This window comes from Micromys minutus, assembly GCF_963924665.1.
Source record: "Micromys minutus genome assembly, chromosome: 16".
NCBI classification, from domain to species: Eukaryota; Metazoa; Chordata; class Mammalia; order Rodentia; family Muridae; genus Micromys; species Micromys minutus.
In genome coordinates this window covers 46,668,668-46,696,095 of record NC_137985.1, presented here as the reverse complement: position 1 = coordinate 46,696,095, position 27,428 = coordinate 46,668,668, and the positions used below count along the sequence as shown (strand labels likewise).

General features: G+C 36.9%; 1 protein-coding gene across 1 annotated transcript in view; it reads left to right on the top strand.

Moving 5' to 3' along the window:
* The window catches only part of SCAPER (S-phase cyclin A associated protein in the ER), a 322,094-nt gene that overhangs the window by 97,448 nt on the left and 197,218 nt on the right, over positions 1 to 27,428 (top strand). The window contains exons 22-23 of the mRNA XM_080929740.1: positions 21,754 to 21,890; positions 26,157 to 26,222. Of these exons, the coding sequence (XP_080785866.1) occupies positions 21,754 to 21,890; positions 26,157 to 26,222 (203 nt within the window). The remainder of the gene's footprint in view (positions 1 to 21,753; positions 21,891 to 26,156; positions 26,223 to 27,428) is intronic.

The following is a 27,428-nucleotide window of genomic DNA, read 5'->3' as shown; positions in this document are numbered from 1 at the left end:
AAGTCAGTCTTCCACTAGCAGCTTTCAGATGAATATGTAGAACTCTCAGCCACCTACTCCTGCACCATGCCTGCCTGGATGCTGGTATATTCCTGCCTTGATGATAATGAACTGAACCTCTGAACCTGTAAGTCTGCCCCAACTAAATATTGTCTTTTATGAGACTTGCCTGGGTCATGGTGTCTATTCACAGCAGTAAAACCCTAACTAAGAAATTACCATAATCTTCAAACTCTGGAACTACTTGATGCTTGCTAAAAGGAATCTTTGGAATAGATAGGGCTTCTGTTTTTCAATGTTCCAAGGCATCATTTTTGCATTGTATGTCTATACTGTTCCTGTCAATTAGATTTAAAATGTAACATTTTCCTTGAAATGATTATGTGCTGTTAAAACATATTTAAACAGTGAAGAAGCAGTCCTTCATTCCCTGGAGAACTTGTTATTGTATGAGCTTATCCACTTTTGGCCATACCTTATAAAAGACTGTTCTTGTCACAAATGAGGTCATTTACCAGGTGATTCACAACAGCATCAAACAGTGCCTTCTGGACTGTATGAGTTGCCTACATGAAAACAAGGTCTGCCAGTCTCCATTTCTGTTAAGATAATAACCTTTAGCAGTTTAGCACTGTACAGTTGTAATATTGACCACCTATGCAATATTCTTTCTTCATCAAGAAAGCATAGTTGGTACACCTTACTGTACACTCCAATTGGATCTTTAAGGTTTTGTCTAGAATTTTTTTAAATTACGGGTTTTTTTTAGCCATATTGGCTTTTGCTGACATCATGGCCACAGGTTCAATGATGTCCAGACTCATGGACTCTGACTCAAGCAAGACTGAATGACTCAGACTGTGGTTAGTCATAGGGACAAAGATACCTGCTGAGGAGAGCTAGGTGGTGAAGCTGCCTGTGTTAGTGTTTTTAATGTATGTCATGTTAATCAAGTATACCAATATCAAGCAGTTGAGTGATGTTTATATATATACACACTGGCATTACCTAGAACAAGATGTAATTTCCTATCACCCATTCACAGAAATGTTCCTAAACTATATCTAGTGTATTGATATCATCCATTAGTACTGCCTATTTTGGAATTTCATGTAGACGAAACTGCACGGTATGTTCTATTCTGTGTCTTTCCCAAACCATAGCTTGTGAGTCTGGCCCCTATTCTTTTTGTGAAACTGCAGTAGTTGTTTTATAAGATATTTAATAATACCCATAGGCAAAGGCAGGGGCAGGAAGATCTAGAATTCTAGGCCAGTTGGACCTGCAGCTCTGTGTCAGATAACAAACAAAAACTAAGAAACAAATAAAATCACACAAATTATTTACCTATATCCATCTTATAGATAGAACTTGTTTTAAATGAGGATTTTAAACCTAGATTATGGGGTACTATTTCAAATTACAAAAAAAAATGCATTCATTTGTGTTTTTTAAAAAAGATTTGTTTTAAATTTTCTTAATGAAGCTAAATATTTATTTTGAAGTAAATTAAAATTAAAAGTGAAAAGTTTTCGGGGGTTGTGTGTCAGATTGATGTACTTGTTATATAAGCCCAGATATTAGTTTATCTGAATTTCTATGAGAAAGGATGAAAAGGAAGGGATAGCAGACTGCTAAACAATGTGGAGCAGTGTTACATTGGTTATTTACACATTGGTGTTGATTGTACTGATCTCTTATCTAGTCATTGTGGATTGAAATGTGACTGATATGTTCGTTTTGTGTATTTTGTCAATTTCAAATAATTAAAATTTTTAATTTCTTACTTAATCTATGTAACTATTCTTAGGGAAAGTTCCTGAAAACAGTGTTGGTAATATAGCATTTAGAAGTTTCATTTTTAATCAGTGAAGGTACCTATAGTAAACACACTGTTTTACTTAAACTTATTACTTGCCACCTGTGATGTCTTTACATTATATATACCATGCCTATTAGCCTTCTTCTTTGGCATATAAGATTTTATTTATATCACTTCTGACCTAATAAAATTGTGCCTTTGACCCGGTGCACTTGACATCTCAGATAACTTACTCTTGATCTTTGACACATTTTATTTTAAGCCTGTTAAACATAATAGGCAGCTGCTGAGTAAGAAAGCTTTATTATTTGGAGTTTTTAGCTAAGAAATGGTCTGGCATTTTAAAAGGCTTCTTACAAAAGAACTGTGTGTATTTGATATTTTAGTAACCTTATAATTCAAATAGTTTTTTTAAAAGATCAAAAAGTGAGTGCTAGTTATGAATATTCTAAAGTGAAAATTTTATATGTACTGCTAGAGTTTTTAATGCTTAATTTCTTTACTCTCCTCTCTTGCACTATCTAATGAAATTCATTTTATTTTTGGTATAAGATGCATTTTCTTGCAGGGGTAGAAAAGGCTAATGAAGCTTCAAAGTTGTGGGTGGTTGTCTTTCTTCATCGTGAAACTATGTACTCTTTGTCTGTGACCTCACTCTGTATTCCATATGGGAATTAGACAAGTTCTGCTTTTTATGCTGCATTCTCACATGTGAAGAAGAATAACAGTTAGTATTATTTGTTTTCTGAAATCTATGAGCAAGGTCTTGAAGAATATTAAATTCACCAATATTCATTGGATATTTGCAATCAAAGATGATTTTTTCAAATGCCGAATTTATTCCTAGAAATTACACTAATTAAAAAAATTATGCTCCATACTACTTCATAACTATAATTTTGCTACTGTTCTGAATTGTAATGTGACTATATGATATCCAGGATGGTCTTAGGTGACCTTTGTGAAAGGGTTATTTGACCCTTCCCACCCCAAGGGGCCACAACCTACTGGCTGTGAACTACTGCTGTGTATGTGTGTATGTGTGTGTGTGTGTGTGTGTGTGTGTGTGTGTGCGCGAGAGAGAGAGAGAGAGAAAGACAGAGACAGAGATAGATAGATAGATAGATAGAGAGAGAGAGAGAGAATTTTGATATTTAATGGAGAGTTTTTGAATAACCACTATCATATAACAGTTTGAAGTACTTTGATTCACTTACATAGTATCAATGAGAACAGTAGGTAGGTAGTTTCCATGGCATTTCCTTACTATAAACTTAGTGTAATACCTCATTGTACATGTCCAAACATGCAGGTAACCAGTGGAATTTCAGGGAAAAAAAGTATAATCTCTCACACCTTGGTTGGAAAAGAAAGTAACAAAGGAATTTTAAAAGTGTAATACCATTTTTGAATGCATACACAAGACTTAGAACAGCACACCTCTTCATATAGTAAGGCATAAAATGTTGTTCTAAATGTTATCACTCCCAATCTGATTTTATTAACAACATGGGAAACATTGCAGTTCATCCACAATGCTATTGATAGGAAGCATGTGATTAACTACACTTTATGTTAGATTCTGTGCTTTTACGTCATTCAGTTCTTCACATTTCCCCCTATTTTGTGCTTTAGTTGGGATAGTGAATTGAAGCCCATTTGAGAAATTATTTTAACTAATATTTTGTGTGTATGTGTGTGCCTGTGTGTACATGTGTATGGAGATCAATGGATAACTTGTGGGAGTTTGTTCTTTCAGCGCAGGGGTTTGGGGGATTGATCTCATGTTTTAGGTTTGACAAAGCACATGCACCTGCTGACTCATCTCTTTAGCTTCTACTTTTATGATTAATACTAATAATTAGTCATTTTAGTGTTGATTTTTTTATAATTTTTTATAACATTTAGTTTGAGGAGCTGGAAAGATGGATCAGCTATTAAGAGATAGCTTGTTCCTCTTGCAGAGAACCTGGGTTTGATTCTCAACATTCATATGTTAGTCCAGCCACAGGAAGTCTGATGCCCTCTTCTGATCTCTGCAGGCATCAGGCACACACATGGTACAGATACCTGGAAGAAGTAAAGCAGTCATATATATACATACATATACATATATATACACATACATACATACATGCACGCACATATGGTTTTGGAGCTATTACTAAAGATTTAGGTTTAGAAATTGAAAGATCCCTAAGCTTGTGTATTGTGTGTATTTGTGTGCAGGTTTGTTGAATGTTCTCAACTGTGCATGCAAAAGACAGCAGACAGCCTTCCATGTCTTTCTTCAGGCATCTTCCCCCTGTGTGGGGACAATGTCATAATCTCTAGCTGGCCAGGAGCTCAGGTAGGCTGAGTGACCAGTAAGTCCCAGGGATCTCTCTGTCCTTCTTAGCAAGTAGATACCATTGCACGTAGCTGTGGCGTGTGCTATGGGGTTAGTCCATGGGTCCTGGAACTTGCACAGCAAGTGCTTTACAACTCACATAATTTTTATGCCCATTAAGTAGGTATTCAAAAAGCAGTTGAGAAATCAAACTAAGTTTTGGTTAAACTGTTTTGTGACTCCTAGACACACCCCATAATGCACTTAAACTAATACATGTATGGAAAGCTAATTCTGGGGTAGTCCTGTGAGCCATCAGAGTAAATGAATTTTAGTTATGCTTTCAGCAGAGACAGGCATAACTGCTGTGTCAGAAAGTCAAATTAACTGTTAACACATTTTAGTCTTCTGATATTCCTGCTTCAGATTCTTGTGGCTATTTTATCTCTAAGTGAATCTTCAGTCAAGTAAGTTCATCTATCTTCCATTCATCCATTCATTCATCCATCCAATATTTTATTTTATTTATTTTTGAAGCAGAGTATCACTACATTTCCCAGACTGGCCTTAAATTCAGATCTTCCTCAGGCTTTGATTGATATGATATCAATATTTGGCTCCTAGTTTTAATTTTTAAAAAAATAAAAGATGTATTTTTGCATGTTGTACATATATATTTCACATATATGTATGTATCTGAATCACATACATATACCACATATATACCTGGTGCCCAAACAGATCAGAAGAAGTGACCTAATCCCCTGGAAATAAAATTAAGGATGACTGTTAGCAGCCAAGTGGGTGCTGAGAATAAAACCCAGGTCCTCTAAAAGAGTAACAAGTACTTGTAACCACTTAGTCATTTCTCCAGTTCTAATAACATCTATTATGGTTTCATTATTTACTTTTTATTTTTTTCTTGCAGTTTATTTTTTTGTTTATAATAAATTTACTAAAGTTTTTCATATTGGTTCATCTTTATATTACCAGTGTTTAACATACATATTTTTTTCTGATTTTAAAGTATCTGATTCTAAAGTTTTTATATTTTCTGTGTTTTATCTAGATGTTTAATATTGGTTTGGGGTGAGAATTTTCTTTTTCTACTTTTTTCTAATTTTTAAATATTTATCTTATACATGTAATTTTAATCTTTTAATGTGGTCACGACACTTATTTTCTTTATTTTTATTTTTTTAAAAATTGGATGTTTTATTTATTTACATTTCAAATCTTATACTCTTTCCTGGTTTGCTTTCTGCAAACACTCTATCCCATCCCCTCCTTTACCCTGCTTCTGTGACATGTTTCTCCACCCACCCATCCACTCCAGCCTCACCACCCTAGCATTCCTCCACAGTGGGGCATCAAGCCTTCACAGGATCAAGGACTTTCTCTCTTCCCACTGATGCCAGATAAGGCCTCTTCAGTTCCTTTACTCCTTCCCTTACTCTTCCATTGGGGGTCCCTGTGATCGGTCCGATAATTGTCTTGCATCCTCATCTGTACTGGGCAGGATCTGGCAGAGTGTCTCAGGGGACAGCTGTATCAGGCTCCTGTCAGCAAGCATTTCCTGGCATCAGCAATAGTGTCTGGGTTTGGTGTCTGCATGTGGGATGGATCCCCAGGTGGGGCAGTCTCTGGATGGCCTTTCCTTCAGGCTCTGCTCTACTCATTGTTTCTGTATTTCCTTTTCTGTATCTGTTTCTCTGTTGAGGGATATCCGAGTTGTTTCTGGCTATTATAAATATGGCTGCTATGAACATAGTGGAACATGTGTCCTCACTACATGTTGGAGCATCTTTTGAATATATGCTCAGAAGCGTTTTATCTGGGCCCAATTTTCTGAGGAACCGCCAGACTTGATTTCCAGAGCGGTCGTACCAGCTTGTAATCCCACCATCAATGGAGAAGTGTTCCTATTTCTCCACATCCTTGCCAGCACCTGCTGTCACCTGAGTTTTTGATCTTAGCCATTCTGACTGGTGTGAGGTGGAATCTCAGGGTTGTTATGATTTGCATTTCCCTGATGACTACAGATGTTGAACATTTCTTTAGGTGTTTCTCAGCCATTCAGTATTCCTCAGTTGAGAATTCTTTGTTTAGCTATGTACCCCATTTTTATTTTTTTATGTTATTTTATTTTTTAAATTATTTTATTAGATATTCTCCGTATTTACATTTCAAATATTATCCCCTCCCTCAAGTCCTGTTCCCCCTTCCTCTCCACTTTCTTTCATGAAGGTGCTCCCTGTCTCAGTCACCCTCTCCACCTCAGTGCCTTGGCATTCCCCTACACTGGGAAAGCACTCCTTCACTGGACCAAAGGCCTCTCCTCTCATTGATGCCAGACACTGCCATCCTCTGCTGCAAATGCAACTGGAGCCATGGGTCTCTCCATGTGTGCTCAATGGTTGGTGTTTTAGTTCCTGGGAATTCTACATTCTACAAGTGCATTCTGCAATGACTTGTTTCTTTACAATGTGTATCTTACTGTACAAAACTGACCAATAACTTTTTTCAGTTTAAGAAATAGAAGTATGTTTTGAAATTTTTCTTTCTGAAGAGATAATTGGATGACTGTCATATGTTTTACTGTGCTTTTAACTGTATAATTTGATTTCCTGGCCCGTACACACACTTTTGAACCTGTCATCATGATGAAGATGTGAGCACACTGACCATCTCAGCTGACCCCTCATCCACACATCTTCTGGTTTTCTGTGTCCTAGTTTTCCCAATTACTTTAGAGAGATTTTAAGGTTTCTGGTTTTAATAGTAGGCTTATTAGTTTCTTTGACAGGTTAAACTGTTTTCGTTTCATGTAGTGTAATTTTTGTGATTAGAGACTTATATAAAAGTGTTATGTGTACTCGATTGACTTCTTTATTAGTGTTCAATGGCCACTTTATCCTAGGTCAAATTGCTTTTTTGCTGTGAAAAAATCTCCCCTGCCTTCTCCTTATATAACCATTTCCTAGTTTTTTTTTTTTTTTTTTTTTTTTTTTTTTTTTAACCTTTGCTTCCTATTTTTGCATGTACCTTATTTAAAAGAGAGTGTTTGTTCTCTGCTGCTCATGTGAAGCTGCTGGCTTCCCCTGCAGCCTCATCGTTATGAATAGGTCCCACAAAGAGGGAGCAGTCCTAGCTCTGACCATATCTCCTCTATGACTTTGAGTCTAGAGTATGATTCTCTTTTGATATGTGCTATCATTGTTACTCTGTTATTGAAATGATTTCTAAGGATGGTGCTAACAGTATCTGAGCATTCTGGGACAATTCCTTTTGTTTATTTATAAGATTTGGATCATTAAAATTGAACTATTTAATGTTGCAGAACTTCAGACCGTCCTAAGTTTCCAAAGCATGATCTAGTAATGAGGTTGTTGAACCCTGAGGCTTTTTTGAGTCATCTGTTAAGCCTCAGATTATATCAGAGGGAACATCAGAATCTGTACAGGAAGCCCTTACCTCATTCATCAACTTCACCTACTTGAAAACTGATGGAGAATTTGTAATGTCACTGAGTGGCAAGGGGACAGATGGTGAACTGTAATCCTTATCAAGGGATGGCTGTTTCTCTCTTACTTGGTGTCTATTTCACTGTATTTCATTAGCTTCATTTTTCTCATCCGTCACTTCAGACAATGTAATACATGGGTTGTAATTAATAAAATCTCTAGTGTGGCCTACATCTTAAGTCAGGGACCTTAACGGAGTCTAGCCTTTTGTATAATTAAAATGCCCTCTCTAGTTTAAACTTGTCTGTGTCATATATATTTAATTTCATTTTTCAAAGGGTTACTGTCACTAGGGCACCATTTTGACAGAGGATAGCACATTTCAAGCTTTCTCAAATTTACTGTTTGACAAATTTATAAACCATAAATAAAATGGAATTCCTACGTGCTTTTATTCAAGTTTATTTATTTATTTATTTATTTTTTTATTTATTTTTTTATTTGCACTCCAAATGTTGTCCCTTTCTGGTGCCCCCTCTAGGATTTCTTCACCCCATTCTCTCTTTCCTTTGATTCTGAGAGTATGCTCCAACCCACTCACTCCCACCAAACCCTGGTAGCCTCTCCTTTCCCTGGGGATTCAAGTTTCTATAGGCCTTTTCCACTGAGGCCAGACAAAGGCAGTCTCTCTGCTAATCTGTAGGGGGCAGGGGTGTGTGTGGTAGACCAGTCCATGTATTCTTGGTTGGTGACTTAGCCTCTAGGAGCCCTTGGTGCCTGTACAGCTTGTATCCTGCCAGGTGACAACAACAACAAGAGGTCTCATATGAACACACCTATGATATACATTAAAGTTTCTTAACTATTTCAACACTCTTGGTTTAGTGTGAATTAACTTCTCTGTATACTGCCTTCATTTTAGATAATGTTAGGTTAATACCTGGGAATATTATATATACAGCCAACAAAAAGCTACCAGTAGTGATAGGTCAATGTTAAAGAGTGTCTCCAAACATTTTCTTGCAGTTTATGAGGAATGATATCATCAAGAATTTGTTACAGATTTTTTAAAAATTCTAGTTAAAACTCTGGTGTCCAGAGCATTGTTCCTCTGAGAGAATTAGCTAGCCTAAGTTCTTGACTTATAGTAGGTGTTGAGTTAAATGTTAGTGATTTGAGATAAAGCTAACATGTGCATTTCTTTTAGTATAATGTATGTGTACATACTGTTTGAAATATCAACCTAAAAGCCGTATTTTAAACCCCATGTTTAGTTTATCTACATTTCTGTTTTTCTTTTAACTGTCTTTCTCCTCCTCCTCCTATTCTGCTTTACCGTTTTAATTGCATTTATGTTCTTATTTAGTTTTTACTTGCATTCATGTGTGTGTTTTGTGTGTGTTAGGGCATGCACACATGGCTGTCAGAGAACAGGTTGCCAGAACTGGTTCTCTCCTTCCACCATATGGGCCCTGGATAGCTAGCTTAGGTTCAGGGTATGTTCCTTCCTCTGCTGGCTGAGCCATCTTACCATGCCCTGGGACATTTTCTTTAGTAGATCCTTCATAAAGCATATATGAGATTATGTTTTGAGATTTAACATACTGATAATAGCTCATTTGTGTTCCTATTCCTGGTTAGTTTTACCTTTCATCAGCTTTGTTTTGAGTCTTTGAGAGTATTGAACACTGATTATTTTGTGCCATGAGATTATCTTATTAACTAACTAAAAGGCTGATGTTTACCTTTCTTCTCTGGGAAGATACTTGATTCTTATTCTTTTGTTTGTTTCTCTTAATAGCAAACAATTTTCCCTTGTCTTTGGAGCCAAAAAAGTTAAGAGGTTATGTCTTGGTATTATCCACTAAGGTTTTTTTTTTTTTTTTTTTTTTTTAAGCTAAGGTTTTATTCTGTAGCTCAAGCTAGCCTGTCTCACCATGTAAGACTGGTAGCTTCAAACCCTTGGCAGTGCTATGGCCTCAGCCTCCCCAGTGCTGTCCTCACTATTTTTGTTTGTTTAGGATTGCATTGTTTTTAGTCTTACTTTGGTACTTCAGATTGCTACTATTTTGTTTTTAGTTTTTCATTAGGTGAGTTTTATAAAACCTGTTGTTTGTTTTCGCCTATTCTTACTTGTGTCTTATCGGTATTCCTTATTACTTTGTTTCGTAGTAAATTTTTCATGGGTTTCATTATTGAATTTCTCATATGTTTATAATGTGATTCAGATTATCTAAAATTCTGCTCTTATTGTTAGGTTTTTTCCCCCTGAATAAGTATTTTAATATCTACTACTTCCTCATAGTAACTGTGAACTGATTCTCAAGGTTGAAGTCTTTCACTCTCTCTCGGCTCATGAGTCCTGTCAACACTCATTTACTACACAGTTCCTTTCTAGTTTACCTTAGAACAGCTGTTTATTATACTGGGTCACACAATAGTGATCTTTTTTTTAAACATAAAAAGTTGAGTGGAGAGGATGTGGAGAGGGAAAGGAAAGAAGGGGAGGGGAGGTTGGTTGGTTTACTTTTAACAAAAGCAAACACATCTACAGCAGTATTTGTTGCACTGTTACTTTTTATCAGAAGTTTTAAGCTGCCCACATGATTAAGAATGAGACACCAGCAGGATTGAGTGTAGCTGTGAGGCACAGTGCCGGCATTCTCTAACTGAGGCTGTGGAAAACTTAGTGGGAACAGTCTGTATTTTGAATAGTTTATTGAAAATAACTCATAAAAACATTATGATAATCCCATTTTTATTTAAAAATACACATAAAGAAAACATCTCTAGAATGTGTTCTAAAATAATCATTGCTTTGGGGTATTAAGAGTCATAGGAGGTTTTCCTTTTAATATTGTAAACATTTTTATGATTAACATGTATTTGTTTTGTATTACCTTATTAGTCAGTAAAAACATCAAGTTTTATTTTAAAAATTAAAAAAGTTGATTAGTCTGTATACATTGAATAAATCAATTCATGTGTAAATGTAATGCTTATTTTTTATTTATTCTTTAATCTTTTTTTACAGTCCAGACTTTATCCTCCTCCAGGTTTACCCTCTAACTGTTCCACATCTCACACCTCCTCCTCCACCCCACCCCCACTGCCAGCTCAAAGAGGATGTCCCTACCCCCACCCTACTAGGCCTCCCCACTCTCTGGAACCTCAGTCTCTTGAGGGTTAGTTCCATCTTCTCTGAGTCCAGACCCAGCGGTCTTCTTCTGTATATGTGTTGGAGGCCTCGTGTCAGCTGGTATAGTCTGCCTGGTTAGTGACTCAGTGTCTTGAGAGATCTCAGGAGTCCAGGATAGTTGAGACTGCTAGTCTTCCTGTCATGTTGCATTCCTCCTCAGCTTCTTCCAGCCTTTCCCTAAGGCTGGGTTTAAGTATCTGCATCTCACTCAGCTGCTTGTTAGACCTTTCAGAGGACAGTCATGATAGGCCCATTTGTAATCATGCCATAGCATCAGTTAGACTTTGGGGCCACCTCTTGAGCTGGATCCCACTTTAGTCCTGTCACTAGACCTCCTTTTCCTAAGGCTCTTCTCCATTTTTGCCCTACAGTTCCTTCAAACAGGAACAATTCTAGATCTGAGATTCCCCCCACCCCAGTGGGATGTCAACCCCATCCTTTCACTTGATGTCCTGTCTTTCTACTGGAGGTAGATTCTATAAGTTTCCTATTCCACTGTAGAGCATTTTATCTACTGTCCCTTCCTCTGAGTCTTCAGAGTCTCTCACCTTCCAGGTTTCTGGCACATTCTAGAGGCTCCCCCCACCTCCTACCTACCAGAAGGTTTCAGTTCTCCCCCCCCCCATCCAATACCTGATCATGTTTTCCTCTTCCATTCCCTGTCCCCTTTCCTACCCAGGTCTCTCCCTCCACTCCTCCTATGATTGCTTTCTTATCCTTTCCAAGTGGTGTTGGGGCATCCTCACTTGCATCCTTTAGCTTGTTAACCTTCTTGACTTCTGTGGATTGTATCCTAGGTATTCTGTACTTATTGGGCTAATATCCACTTTTTAGTGAGTACATACCATGTGTTTCCTTTTGGGTCTGAGTTACCTTGCTCAGGATATTTTCTAGTTCCATCCATTTGCAGCAAAACTTAGGATGTCCTTGTTCTTAATACTGGAGTAGTACTCCATTGTGTAAATGAACCACATTTTCTGTATCCATTCTTCTGCCATGGGACATCTGGATTGTTTCCAGCTTCTGGCTATCACAAATGAGCCCACTATGAACATAGTGAAACATGTGCCCCTGTGACATGGTGGAACATCTTTAGAGTATATGCCCAAGAGTGGTATAGCTCAGTCTTCAGGTAGATCTATTTCCAATTTTCTAAGAAACCTCCAGATTGATTTGCACAGTGGCTGTACCAGTTTGCAATCCTGCCAGCAATGGAGGAGTGTTGCTCTTTCTCCACATCCTCGCCAACATGTGCTGTCAACTGTCATTTTGATCTTAGCCATTCTGATTGGTGGAAGATGAAATCACAGGCTCATTTTGATTTGTATGTTTCTGATCACTAAGGGCTTTGAACATTTCTTTAAGTGCTTCTCAACCATTCAAGATTCCTCTGTTGTGAATTCTTTGTTCATTTCTATATCCTAGTTTTTGATTAGGTTGTTTGGTTTCTTGGTGGTTAGCTTCTGATTTCTGTATATTTTTTGGATATTAGCCCTCTGTTGGATGTGGGTTAGTGAAGATTTTTCCAGTCGGTAGGTTGCTTATTTGTCCTGTTTGCTATGTTCTTTGCCTTACAGAAGCTTTCCATTTTCACGGGGTCCCATTTATCAGTCCTCAATCTTAGAGCCTGAGCTATTGGAGTTCTGTTTAGGAAATTTTCCTCTGTGCCAATGAGTTTGAGACTCTTTCCCACTTTCTCTTCTATTAGATTCACTGTTTCTGGGTTTTATGTTGAGGTCATTGATCCACTTGGACTTGAGTTTTGTGCAGGGTGACAAATATGGATCTATTTTCATTTTTTCTACATACAAACTACCAGTCACACCAGCACCATTTATTGAAGATGCTTTCTTTTTTCCACTAAATATTTTTGGCTACTTTGTGAAAGATCAAGTGCCGGTGAAATGTGTGGTTTTATTTCTGGGTCAGGGACAATTCAAGGATAGGAATATTCTCTATATCTATTCAATATAGTACTCGAAGCTAAAGCAACAAGACCACAAAAGGAGATCAAGGGGATACAAATTGTAAAAGAAATCAAGGTAGTACTATTTGCATATGTTATGATAGTATACATAAGTGATCCCCAAAATTCTACCAGAGAACTTCTACAGCTGATAAACAACTTCAGCAAAATGGCTGGATATAAAATTAACTCAAATAAATCAGTAGCCTTTCTTTATACAAATGGTAAATGAGCTGAGAAAGAAATTAGGAAGACAACACTCTTCATATTTGTTACAAATAATATAAAATATCTTGGGATTACTCTAACCAAACAAGGGGAAGATCTGTATGACAAGAACTTCAAGTCTCTGAAGAAAGAAAGAAAGAAGATCTCAGAAAATGGAGAGTTCTCCCATGCTCATAGATTTGCAGAATTAACATTGTAAAAATGATCATCCTAACAAAAGCAATCTATGGATTCAATGCAATCCTTATCAAAGTGCCAACACAGTTCTTCAAAGACATGGAAAGAACAATTCAGAAATTCATATGAAAAAGCAAAAAAAAAAAAAAAAAAAAAAAAAAAAAAAAAAAATTTCAGAATAGCAAATAAAATTCTTTTTTTAAAACAACTTTATTTTAAAAAACAAAGATAAATGAACAAATTTTAAGCATTTTTGTATAAAAGTATACGAATACATTTTTGTCAGTGCTTGGCCTTTTTTTTTCGCTAAAGGTTTGATAGTGTGCATTAAGGTCTTACTAGTTACAATGAGAAAAAGTACATGTAAAACAGGATGTAACCCGGAATTAGTCAAAGTTTTCTTGGTGTGCAAGGATTGGGCATAATTTTTTTTTTTTCGTGAACTTCACGTAGTCTGTGAGTTGTTTCTGGGGTGTTCAGAGCTTTCTGAGGTTAGTATCCCATTATCAGTGACTGCATATTATGTCTGTTCTTTTGTGACTGGGTTATCTCACTCAGGATGATATTCTCTAGATGCAGCCATTTTCTTAAGAATTTCGTTAAGTCATTGTTTCTGGTAGCTGAGTAGTACTCCATTGTGTAAATGTACCACAATTTTTGTATCCATTCATCTACTGAAGGACATCTGGGTTCTTTCCAGCTTCTGGCTATTATAAATAGAGCTGCTATGAACATTGTGGTGCATGTGTCTTTGTTGTATATTGGAGTCTCTGGGGTATATGCCCAGAAGTGGAATACCTGTATCTTCGGTGGTACTATGTCCAATTTTCTGAGGAATCGCCAGACTGATTTCACGAGTGGTTGTACCAGTTTACAACCCCACCAATAGTGGATAAGTGTTGCTCTTTCTCCACAACCTCGCCAGCATCTGATGTCATCTGAGTTTTGGATCTTGACCAATCTGACTGGTGTGAGGTGGAATTTCAGGGTTGTTTTGATTTGCATTTCCCTGATGGCTAAGGATGTTTAGCACTTCCTTAGATGTTTCTCAGCCATTGGATATTCCTCAATTGAGAACTTTTTGTTTAGCTCTGTACCCCATTTTTAAATAGGGTTGTTTGATTCTCTGGTCTCTAGCTTTTTGAGTTCTTTGTATACCTTGGATATTAGGCCTCTATCTGATGTGGGGTTGGTAAAGATCTTTTCCCACACTGTTGGCTGCCATTTTGTTTTCTTGACAGTGTCTTTAGCCTTACAGAAACTTTGCAATCTCATTAAGTCCCATTTGTCAATATTTGACCTTAGAGCACGAGCCATTGGTGTTCTGTAGAGGAAGTTTTTTCCTGTGCCTGTGTTCTAAGGTTTTCCCTACTTTCTCATCTAATAGTTTCAGTGTACCTGGTTTAATGTGGAGATCTTTGATCCACTTATACTTGAGCTTTGTACAAGGAGATAAGAAAGGGTCTATTTTCATTCTTCTGCATGCTGAGTGCCAGTTGGACCAACACCATTTGTTGAATAGGCTGTCCTTTTTCCATTGAATGTTTACAGCTCTTTTGTCAAAAATCAGGTGACCATATATGTGAGGGCTCATTTCTGGATCTTCTATTCCGTTCCATTGATCCACGTGCCTATTTCTGTACCAGTACCATGTAGTTTTTAGCACAATTGCCTTGTAATATAGATAGAGGTGAGGGATAGTGATTCACACAGATGTTTTTTTGTTGTTGAGGATGGATTTTGCTATTCTAGGTCTTTTGTTATTCCAGATGAAATTGCACATTGCTCTTTCCAACTCTATGATGAATTGGGTTTGTATTTTGATGGGAATTGCATTGAATCTGTAGATTGCTTTTGGTAAGATGGCCATTTTTACTATGTTGATCCTTCCACTCCATGAGCATGGGAGATCTTTTCATTTTCTGAGAACTTCCTCGATTTCCTTCTTTAGAGGTTTGAAGTTCTTGTCATACAGGTCCTTCACTTGCTTAGTTAGAGTCACACCAAGGTATTTCATAGTTTTTGTGAAGGGTATCTTTTCCCTAATTTCTTTCTCCACATGTTTGTCCTTTGAATATAGGAAGGCTACTGATTTGTTTGCGTTAATTTTATATCCAGCCACTTTCCTGAACTTGTTTATCAGGTGTAGGAGTTCTCTGGTGAAATTTGTGGGGTTGCTTAAGTACACTAGCATTTCATCTGCAAATAGTGATGTTTTTATCTCTTCCTTTCCAATTTGTATCCCTTTGATTTCCTTTTGCTGTCTAATTTTTTTGGCCAGGATTTCCAGTACTATGTTGAATAGGTAGGGGGAGAGTGGGCAGCCTTGTCGAGTCCCTGATTTTAATGGGATTGCTTCAAGTTTTCCACTGTTAAGTTTGATTTTGGCTGTTGGTTTGCTGTATATTGCTTTTATTATGTTTAGGTATGGGCCTTGGATTCCTGTTCTTTTCAAGACTTTTAACATGAAGTGGTGTTGGATATTGTCAAATGCTTTCTCAGCTTCTAGTGAGATGACCATGTGGTCTTTTTCTTTGAGTTTGTTTATAAGGTGAATTACATTGATGAATTTCCATATATTAAACCATCCCTGCATCTCAGGCATGAAGCCTACTTGATCATGGTGAATGATTGTTTTGATGTTTTCTTGGATTCGGTTTGCAAGGATTTTGTTGAGTATTTTTGCATCAATGTTCATAAGTGAGACTGGTCTGAAGTTCTCTTTCCTTGTAGGGTCTTTGTGTGGTTTAAAAACAAAGTTTATTGTGGCCTCAAAAAATGAATTAGGTAGTATTCCATCTGATTCTATCTTGTGGAATAGTTTGGAAAGTATTGGTATTATGTCCTCAATAAATGATAAAATTCTGCACTGAACCCATCTCGACCTGGGCTTTTTTTGGTTGGGAGGCTTATGATGACAGCTTCTATTTCTTTAGGTGTTATAGGATTATTTAGATGGTTTACCTGGTCCTGGTTTAACTTTGGTATATTGTATCTGTCTAGGAATTCATCCATTTCCTCCAGATTTTCCAGCTTTGTTGAATATAGGCTTTTGTAGTAGGATCTGATGATTTCTTGAATTTCTTAAGTTTCCATCATTATGTCTCCACTTTCATTTCTAATTTTGTTAATTTGGATACTCTCTCTTTGCCCTTTAGTTAGTCTGGCAAAGGGGTTTATCAATCTTGTTAATTTTCTCAAAGAACAAACACTTGGTTTTGTTGATTCTTTGGATGTTTCTGTTTGTTTATATCTGGTCTATTTCTGCCCTAAGTTTGATTATTTCTTGCTGTCTACTCCTCTTGGGTGTATCTGCTTTCTTTTGTTCTAGAGCTTTCAGCTGTACTCTCAAGTTGCTGATGTATGCTCTCTTCAGTTTCTTTTTGGAAGCACTCAGAGCTATGAGTTTTCCTCTCAGTACTGCTTTCATTGCATCCCATAAGTTTGGGTATGTCGTATTTTCATTTTCATTGAATTCTAGAAAATCCCTAATTTCTTTCTTTATTTCTTCTTTGACCCTGCTATTGTTTAATAGAGCATTGTTTAGTTTTTATTTGTATATGGGCTTTTTGTTGTCGTTGTTGTTAGTAAAGACCAGCCTTAGACCATTGTGATCTGAAAGGATGCATGGGAGTATTTCAATCTTCTTATATTGTGTGAGGCTCATTCTGTGTCCAATTATGTGGTCAATTTTTGAGTATGTGTTGTGAGGTGCTGAGAAGAAGGTATATTCTTTTGTTTTAGGATGATATGTTCTGTAGATATCTATTAATTACAGTTGGTTCATAGTCTCTGTTAGTTTTACAGTGTTTTTGTTAAGTTTCTGTTTCCCTGATCTGTCCATTGGTGAGAGTGGGGTATTAATGTCTCCCACTATTGTTGTGTGGGGTAAAATGTATTTTTTGAGCTTTAGTAGGGTTTCTTTTATGAAAGTGGGTGCTTTTGTATTTGGAGCATATATGTTAAAGATTGAGAGTTCCTCCTGACAGATTTCCCCTGTAATGAGTAAACAGAGTCCTTCCTTACCTTTTTTGATAACTTTTGGTTGGAAATTTACTTTATTTGATATTAGAATAGCCACTCCAGCTTGCTTCTTGGGGCCGTTTGCTTGGGAGTTTTTTTTTCCCAACTTTTTACTCTGAGATAGTGTCTGTCTTTGTCTCTGAGATGAGTTTCCTGTATGCAGCAAAATGCTGGGTTTTGTTTATGTATCCAGTCTGATAGCCTATATCTTTTTATTGGGTAGTTGAGTCCATTTATTTTAATAGATATCAAGGAATAGTGGTTGCTGTTTCCTGCTATTATTGCTTTTGCAGGTTGAATTGCGCCTGTGTCTCTTTCTCCTTTTAATTGTCTTGCTTAGGAGTTTTTTTGTTTTTACTAGGATGTAGTTCCCCTCATTGTATTGGGTTTTCCACCTATAATTCATTGTAGTCCTAGGTTTGTGGTCAGATATTTTGTAAATTTAGTTTGTCTTGGAATATCTTCATCTCTCCATCGATGGTGATTGATAGATAGTTTTGCTGGGTATAGCAGCTTGGGCTGGCACTTGTTCTCTCTTAGGGTCTGCATGATGTCTGTCCAGGCTCTTCTAGCTTTCATAGTCTCTGTTGAGAAATCGGGTGTGATTCTGATTGGTCTGTCTTTATATGTTACATGACCTTTTTCCTTTACTGCTTTTAGTATTCTTTCTTTGCTTTGGGCACTTGGTGTTTTTACTATTATGTGTTGGGAGGAATTTCTTTTCTGATACAATCTATTTGGAGTTCTGTAGGCTTCTTTTATGCTCATGGTCATCTCATTCTTAAGGGTAGAGAAGTTTTCTTCTACAATTTGTTGAAGATATTTACTGTGCCTCTTAGTTGATATTCTTTGCCCTCTTCTATTCTTATTATCCTTAGGTTTGGTCTTCTCATTGTGTCCTGGGTCTCCTGTACATTTGGTTTAGGAGCTTTTTGTTTTTGCCTCTTCTCTGACTGTTTTTTCTATGTTTTCAATGTTGTCTTCGGCCCCCGAGATTCTCTCTTCCATCTCTTGTAGTCTGTTGGAAATGCTTGTATATGTGACTCCTGATTTCTTTTTTAGGATTTCTACCTCTAGGGTTATCTGTTTTTGAGTTTTCTTTATTGTGTCCATTTCCGTTTTAAATTCCTTCTTCCATTCCTTCATTTCTTTGGTTCTGTTTTCCTTCAGTTCTTTGAGTTCTTTGAGTGTTTTTTTTTTTTTTTTTTTGTTTTTGTTTTTGTTTTTTGTTTCTTCTTTAAAAGCTTCTAATTCTTTATGCTTTTCCTCCGGTTCTTGTTTAAGGATCTCTATTATCATCTTGAGGTAGGATTTCTGATCTGAGTCTTCTTTTTCTGAAGTATTTGGCATTCTGCTGTTTGCTGTGATGGGAGAGCTGGGTTCTAGTGTTGCCAGGTTGTCTTGGCTTCCCTGGGGTACGTTCTTTTGCTTTCCTCTTGCCATCTTGTTGTCAGTGATTGGTTTTCCCCTTTCTTTTGTACCTGGCCTATGTCCCTGGATCTCCGCTGGTCCTGGTGTTGTATTATCCGAGCCCTGTTCTGCACCCAAAAGCCGCCTGATGGGAACAGTGGGTCCAATGCTGGGTTCCTGGTCCCTGGATCAGGCAGGGCAGGGGCTCATTTTCCTTGCATGCTCAGCAGAGATCTCTCTGCCCTATGGCTAGTCGGATCCCCTTCTCACCAGGCCTGTATCTCTGGGTCCCTGCTGGTCCTGGGCGTGAATATAATTTTTAACAATAAAAGACCTTCTGGGGGAATCTCCATCTTTGACTTCAAGCTATACTGCAGAGCAATAGTGATATAAAATGTGTGTTATTGGTATAGAGACAGAGACATTGATCAATGGAATGTATTGTTTATTTTAATAATAAGATTCTTTGGTGGTCTTACTCTTATCCCAGTATACTCACAGTATAGCCTGGAGTGACCTCATATTAATGACAGCCCACCTACCTCAGCCTTCCAAGTGCTGCTATTACAGGTGTGGTGTTGTACACTCGGCTAAAAAAAGGTAAGTTTTTCCTTTAAGGAAATGTGGGCAGGGACTGTTGAGCTGGGTGTTATAGAGTTTATGTAAATTTAAGAATTATTAACCACAATCAAAGCCTTGATGATTTAACTTTAGAAAATAAAAGACTGTTCCGGCTCTCTCGGGAAGGAATAATGAATTAGGATTTATTTGAAGAATAAAGAATAAAAAATTTTTAGGAAAAAGAGAGAGTACCTGAAATAGCAGCTTACATCTAAAAAATATTTCTTTTTTTGTATAGTGTCTTTCATTGGAATAGTTCCCTTAAGGATGTCTAGTAAATATGAGAATGTCATTTATATGCACTTGAAAGTAGTACAGTTGGACCCTTCATAAAATTAAAGATGTTATTGGAATATTACTTTTCTGTAGTGTAAGAATAGAAATGACCTATTAGAGTGTAGACCATTTGAACAATATGGGAGAAGGATGTGGAGTCTTGAAAATAAGTCTTGTGCAGGTTTTGTGTCCTGCTATAGCCTTTGTGCATCCATATGCATTTCAGTCCTTTTGTTTGTGGAAAACACTGTTTTCTTGGAGTCACTGATTTCGTCTAGCTCTTAGTCTTTCTCCCACCTCTTCCACATAGAAGCCTGAGGGGAGGGCTTGATGAAGACATGTCATTTAAGACTGAATGCTCCAAAGTCTCTCTCTCTCGACACATGTTTCAGTTGTGGGTCTCTGCCTTGATTCTCATCTACTGTAAGAAGTTTGTTTGATGTGGGTTTAGAGAGGCATTGATCTATGGGGTAGTCATATGTTATTAGGCGTCATTATGTTGCTATATTCTTCTGGTACAATATAGCAAGTAAAGTCATGTTCCAAAGTCGACATCTGTTTTTAAATTTGGTCTTTGTTACTCAGTCATCATTTTGACTGTCTAGTTTTGGACATGTTTGAGAGTGTGTTCTTCTAATATTGGAAATGTAGAAAATAAAATTATGTGTCTTGTTCTTGTGTCCTAATTTTATTTCTAATGACTAAATAAGTGATTTTTATATGAAACATTTTGCTAAATGTCTGTTGTGTAATAACCTTTATAAGAATTTTATTGTTTTTATTTACTCATATAAAACATTAACATGTATCCGCCATGTGCCAGGCTGAGTTGTAGATAAAAAACTTAGTTTTATTGGAGACTATAGTTAAAGATGTACTCTACCAGAAAATAAACAGAGTAAGGAGATAACAAACAGCATCAGTCATTACCTTTTAGTCTTTAATTTAGTTGGGAAAGGGCACATTCCTGGTGAAGAAATATTACTGACTAAGGAACAGTTTGCCGTTCTGAGACAGTAATGTTTCTGATGAATGTATGGGAGGAGAATGGCAGCCTTTGAGGCACGGGAATTACATCTTATCCTAGTGTGATGGAGACAAGTTTGTGTGTTGTGTGCGTACACACAGTGCAAGTATATGTGGAGGTCAGAGGTCACTTTCAGTTACCTTTCTTCATTGCTCCACACCTTGTTTGGCTTGAGACACTTTCTCAATAAGCCAGAGTCTACTGTTTTCACTGGACCAGCTCTAGACCCTCTGTCTGCATCTGTGCTGGAACTGGAGCCATATGCTGCCATACTTTTAAACCTTGCGTTTTCATTGGTGCTATACTGCTATCTCAGGTCCTCATGTTTGCACAACCAGCGCTGTACCCACTGTTTCTTCTCTAGGCTCCAAGGCTTTAATTATTTTCCTTTTATTTTTTGTGTATGTACTTCTAAGCAGCCAGGTTATATATGTATTTAATGTCATGGCATTTCATTTTACAAAAAGGGTACTGGCTATATTCTTTGCTTCTCAAACTCAGGAAGAAGTATACTTGATCTTTTTCCCCCTTCCTACTGCTCCTTCTCTTTCCCATGCTCCCATTTTATACCCTTGTCATATCTATGGCTCACTTTTCTTTTATCATTATTATTATGTATATGTGTGGTCGGTCACAAATACATAAATGTAATCGGTTGAGTTTCTTTTTGTTGTTTGTATGTATATGATTTCAGGGATGACCAGTTTACATTGGATAATCACTTGGGGGTTGTCATCCCTGGGGTAGGCTAAGTCTCCCCCTCTCAGCAGTCTTTAGTTTTTTGTCTAGAGGTGGGAATCTGTAAGATTTTTCCCCTGCTGCATTAGCATGTGTGTTCATACTGTGTATACTGCTTAATTGCCATCTTCTCTCTTTACCCTCAGTGAACATCTGTCTCATCTTCTCCTTAGGCTCCTATTGCAAATTAAATGACTAACCAAAATTTTGTGTATATATATTTTTTCCCTCTGTACTCCTTTGTCCATATATTCGTAGCATATAGTGAGTCCATTTGGTGTCCTCTAAAGGTTTAATGAGTCATTGAAAATCTCAAAGATTCTTAAGTGTTTTTAAAGCCATTGTAAAAGCCATTATTGCCTAAGGATTACTTTTAGTATCTTTTATATAATATATTCAGCTTCCTATTTTGTAGTGGTCCTTTGTTGTTTTAAAATATCATCACCTCCATCATTTCATTGATTATTTTTCAGGAACATCTGTCTTTGAAGAAGTATGTTGTTGACATTGTGATTGAAAGTGCAGCTCCACCAGAGCCAATGAAAGATGGAGAAGAACGGCAAAGGAATAAGAGAAAAGCTAAAAAGATAAAAGCGCGGATGAACACCAGGTAACATGATGTCCTTAAATATAAGACTGAAGCTCTTAGGGAGGGGCCTTTTAGTTTAATGGAAGAAAAAAAAAAACATTTAAACTTGTTTGCTTCAAGAGCTTTGAAAAAACACCTATGAACCTAATTTACAGCCACTTTCTCTGATTGAGGAAGAAACGGAGTATTGATCCAAAGCCCTCCCTTTCACCTGCTCAAGGGCTCTTCTCTAATTAGATACCAAGGCCGTGCCAAACTTGTCCCTCCTTTCAGCATACAATGGTGCATTTAAATATTTGTAAACTAAGCTTATTTTTCTTTCCAACTATTGATTTTTAAATGAAGTATCAAAGAAAATCAATAGCAATCAACAAATAGAAGTCAGCTGGCTGTGGTGTCAAAGCCCATGACAGGCTTTAATTAATTTAGTTTCCTGTCACAACAGGAAAAGTTCAAGAAATATCTTAAAATGGAAAGTGAGTTATCAGACCTGTAGTTTATCATCAGCCTCCAAAGTGACATCTGAGATCAGACAGCTGTGTAGTACATTACCTCACAAGCTTTAAGTGTCACATGATGACTGATGGATCTTGTTTGAGGACACATACAGTTCTTTCTTCGCTGATACCTTTAACATTGAGAGAAAGCATTATGAACCTTTTATCATGAAAGTCTCAGAGAGATGCTTGTTTAGTCCATGGAATTATTTGTAGAACTGTGGTAGGAGAATAATCTGCGTGATAGAGTCTTCTGTAGTTCCCATGTCCACACTGTGGCCTGTACCAGAGCCTGTGTCATCTCACCATCAGCATAACTCCAGAGTGTTTTGTTTCTTTGGAAATAGTTAGAAAACAAATAATGATGTTTTCTGATTTGATTTCACAGAAAAGGAAGTGCCATGTATTTCTGGAGTTCAAGAAATCCTAGGGATGAGTATTTTTATGGGTCTTTACTGCAGTGAACAGAAAAGGCTTTCCTGAGTTTAGTATTAGCAATCAGTGTATGTTTCGAGGCACTCTTTCAAAGTTTACTTTCCGGTGTTACTGGTTTGATCCGAAGTTTCTGTTTCTTCTTGAATACTTGTATACTCCCTGATAAATCCTAATTTTATATTCCCTATACTTGGTGGTTAAAAACTTTACATTTTTAAGTGAAATTTAATGTGCTTAAAACAAACTGCTCTTTCATCTTACTCTAACATCTGACTTCATGGTTGTCTTCTCACTCTAAGGATAAAAAGCATTCTGTTATCATTGCCCTTTAAGTCACTGTTGACCTCCCACTTGACACAAACCACATATTCATTCTTACTTTAAATAATGTAACTTGCTTTAAAATGTCTGCAGGTGTTCAAGCTAGACCAAATCTCAGCATAGGAAGTGGAGGTAGACACTCCTGGCTCAGAATTAAGAGTAATTGACTGCATTTGCAGGAGACCCAGGTTCAGTCTTAGTACCCACATGGTGGCTACAGCCATCTGTAGCTCCAGTTCCACGGATATCTGATGTCCTCTTCTGGCATCCTTTAGCACCAGGCATACACACAGTGCACATACATAACAAGTCAATACAACACTGAATTGTCCACAGCAGCATCACGATGATGATGATGATGATATTGATGATGCTGCTGCTGCAGTATTTCACTTTGTGACTCTGGCTGGCCCTGAGTAGCAGTTTTTCTGCCTCTGCTTTCTTGAGTGCTGGCATAATTAATAAGTGTACCCAACTCTTTTTTCTTTTTTTATTGGATATTTTATTTATTTGCATTTCAAATGTTATCCCCTTTCTCAGTTTCCCCCTTCACAAATTCCCTATCCCATCACCCCTCCCCCTGCTTCTATGAATGTGCTATCTCACTCACCCACCCACTCATACCTCACTGTGCTAGCCTTTTCCTCCATAGGGTCATCGAGCCTTCACAGGACCAAGGTCCTCCCCTCCCACTGATGCCAGAGGAGGCCATCCTCTGCTACATATGCAGCTGGAGCCATGGGTCTCTTCATGTGTAATCTTTGGTTCGCACCCAACTCTTGTATATCCTTCTAATCATTGGCCCTTGGCAATATAAGGGAATGCTTTCTGTAATTATGGACTGCTTTTTTATTGTTCTATAAATTCTTATATTAAAAATCCTACTCTCTTGCTGATGACTCTTGCTAAATACTTTTTCAAGGTATATCTATATTTTGGATCAATCAATATGTTTCCCTTTTATTGTTGAATATATGGATCATATAGGTAATATCAAAACCTTTGCTCAGTTATTCCTTAGTAGACATTTGAGTTGAAGTTTTATAGGTAGGAAGAGGTGCTCTTGGAGGAGTTGGAAAGGGAGAAAAATATTAGCAAAATATATTGTATATAATGTTTAAATTAAAAACAGTTAAACTAGTGAAATGAATTATACAGTAGCTTGAATCTTCACAAAAACAATAGCAAGCATTGTAAAGGCAACTATTTAGACAATTATAAATTTAATGTTAGCATATCTTTTTGTTGTCATGTTGTTTTGTTTTTCAAACATGTTTTATCTGTGTTGCCTTGGCTATCTTAGAACTTGCTCTGTAGACCAAGCTGGCCTTGAACTCACAGAGATCCACCTGCCTCTGTTTCTAAGTGCTGAGATTAAAGGTGTGCACTACCACAGCCCAGTTTACATATTTTGGTTTTAACCTTCTGTTTTTCCTTTGTGGTTTTAGAGACAATTCAATAAAACAATAGTATAAAACTATGTCAGTGAGCATATTACATTCATTTGCACAGATGGTTCACTATATTAACAGTATTCTTCAAATTTACCAAGTGCAAACAAAAATATTTAGAAATGATATTTTTAGAAAATAATTTAGAACGAATGCCTATATGACTTGGTCATTTTCTCATTAGTTGGGACAACATTGCTGAACAATATAAAGGGAAGAATTGTTTTATGCGACAGTTTGAGGTGTTTCTATTCATAATGGCATACATATGTGTTCCTACACATGTGTAAACACATAATACACATATACCCCACAGCATTCAGCCATACTCATGAGAGGTAAGGGAGCAGAGAATATTGATTTAACATTGGGTGATATGACGTATAGAAAACAATGGCAGACGAGTAGTGGAGGGCAGCCTTCCTAATGGATTACACATTCAGCTTTCCAGTAGAGGACACATGCTTTCAGAAAGGATTTTAAAAACTGCATCATATCTTCCAGGGAGTCACTTCAGATATAAACATATAACTATCTTTAATGTAAATGCCCAGGAGTATATTTTATACAAACAACACCACAAAGATAGTAATATTGGTAAAATAACAGACTTCATGGTAAAAATGTTACAGAGATAGAAAATACCTTTTGTTTAATCTTAGATAGAGGGAGACAGGGTCTGTACTTGTGGGTATGTGCCTTTGGAGGCCAGAGAGCATTCTCATGTGTTGTTCTTTACCTTCTACCTTGTTTGAGACACTGTACATTTGGCTAGCTGGTCCACTAGAGTCTACCACTTGGACTTGTCCTGTTTGGCCCTTACATCTTGCTGAAGGAGCACTGGGGTTACAGATTTATCAGACCTGGCCTTTTCTGGGATATAGGGGGTAAAACTCAGATTTTTAACCTTTTGTGGCTCACACTTTACTAATCAAGCCATAGCTATAGCCCACATTTGATATTTAAATTAATGTTTCTCTTTATTTTCAGAAAAGAAAAAGGAGAAATGAGTACATTAACTCAACATTAATACATTGTTTTAGTGACACCTTTCTTCATGATGGCTCTCACCTCCTGCTCTAGACTAGCTCAAAACAGGTAGTGGCAAAGAAGCGGCAGCATGGATTGATGTGAGCCGTTGGTGTGTAGTCAGTGTAAACAGTCAAACAAACCTTTAAGGGCCAGGTCAGATTTTTTCCATAGTCTTTTATCTTTGAACTTAAATGAAAATTATTTATCCATAATTAACTTTAGACTATGTGTTTCTTGTGGTACATAGAAAGTTCGTACCCTTTTTAACTTACTACAAATTTATTTTTACATTACTAGAGTTCTTTGATCATCCAAGCCTATAAACTCAGAAGTATTCTTATTGAGTGAGATCTATATTTTATGAGAGAGTGTGCAATTTCAGTCTCTCAGGATAGCATTTATATAATTTTAGGGATTTCAAAAGCAAAAGTTTATCACATTAACAGTATGATATACTACTGGGAAAGGGAAACTGCACTAATCTTTTGTATCATTATATAATTGGCTGTAAAATAACTAATAACAATGAAACCTTTTTTTTTTCTCTTTAGGGCTAAAGAATATGAGAACTTAGTAGAAACCAAAAATTCTGGCTCTGAGTCACCTTATAAAGCAAAGTGAGTATTTTAATCCCATATTTCTGTTGATGTTTCTCCTTGGTTTCTGCCTTCAAAAGAGTTTGTCTGGATTATTGTACTGGTCCTTGAGAAATTGGGATTCCCTTTTGGGTTCTTAGTCTTGTTAATACAGAATTGAGGAATGGCCTCAAACAGAAGCTTGAGGATAATTTTATTAGAATTTGAGATAAAGCACAATTTAGAAAGAGTAGAAATAATGTAGAATTGGCAAGTCTGAAAAAAAATTAAATCGTTTGGAAATGAACAGAAACATAAATAGTCTTATCAGAATCTGTGAATGAAGTGAAAATGGCTAGAAGGAAATTAACATTACATGGACATGCAAGAAAAGAAGGACTGAAATGAATTAATTATCTGTACTCCTTCCTTTAGACACTATAAAGAAAGAGTGAGCTTAAACAAAAGAAAATAAACTCTTGAAATTGGAAGAAATCTAACTTTCAGTGAGAATTGAAATGGATTCTTAATGGAGGGAGGGAATACATAAGCTAATTTCTCTGGAAAGATGAAATTGTGATCTGTCTCCAGGCTCTCCTGCAAAAGTAACTTTTATTCTCTTGATGTATATTGTAGTAAATATTTAATCTCTGCCTTATTCTGTCAGTTTTTTCTCTGATTCATCACTTTGTTTGCCCCTCAATTAGATGTCATGGTTTGGGAGTAAAGGTATGTGGCATGTCTTTATTCCAGCCAGATCACACAGACCTAGAAGGTCTTTGGATGAGATGAGATTAACCATGTTGTTGGATTCAGATTCCTCTATACTCCCCTCTCGTTTGTTTAGTAGGTCCAAGTGCCGATCTTGCACCAACTGTTGCCTTTTGATGTTCTGATACCTGGAGATTAATAGGGAGAATGGTATACCCTGGAAGCCAGAGATGTATTAGTGACTTAGATGGAGGAAGATAATAGACTGGTAGAGGGCCAGTCACTGATGTTACTGTCTGTAGAATAGGGTGACAACAGCTATAGGTGACAATACTGTTTGGAGTGTGGGTGATGGTGGAATGGTTCTTGGATTTCAATAATAAACACTTATGAGCATAGTTTCAAAACAGAAAATTTCAGCAACAGAATCTGAGAGAAAGAAAGGCTGTTTCAGTGTATGCAGCCAATTCAGCTGCAGAAGGTAGAGACTGAGACAAAGGCACCAAATGGAGAGTGTCAAAAATATACATTGTAATT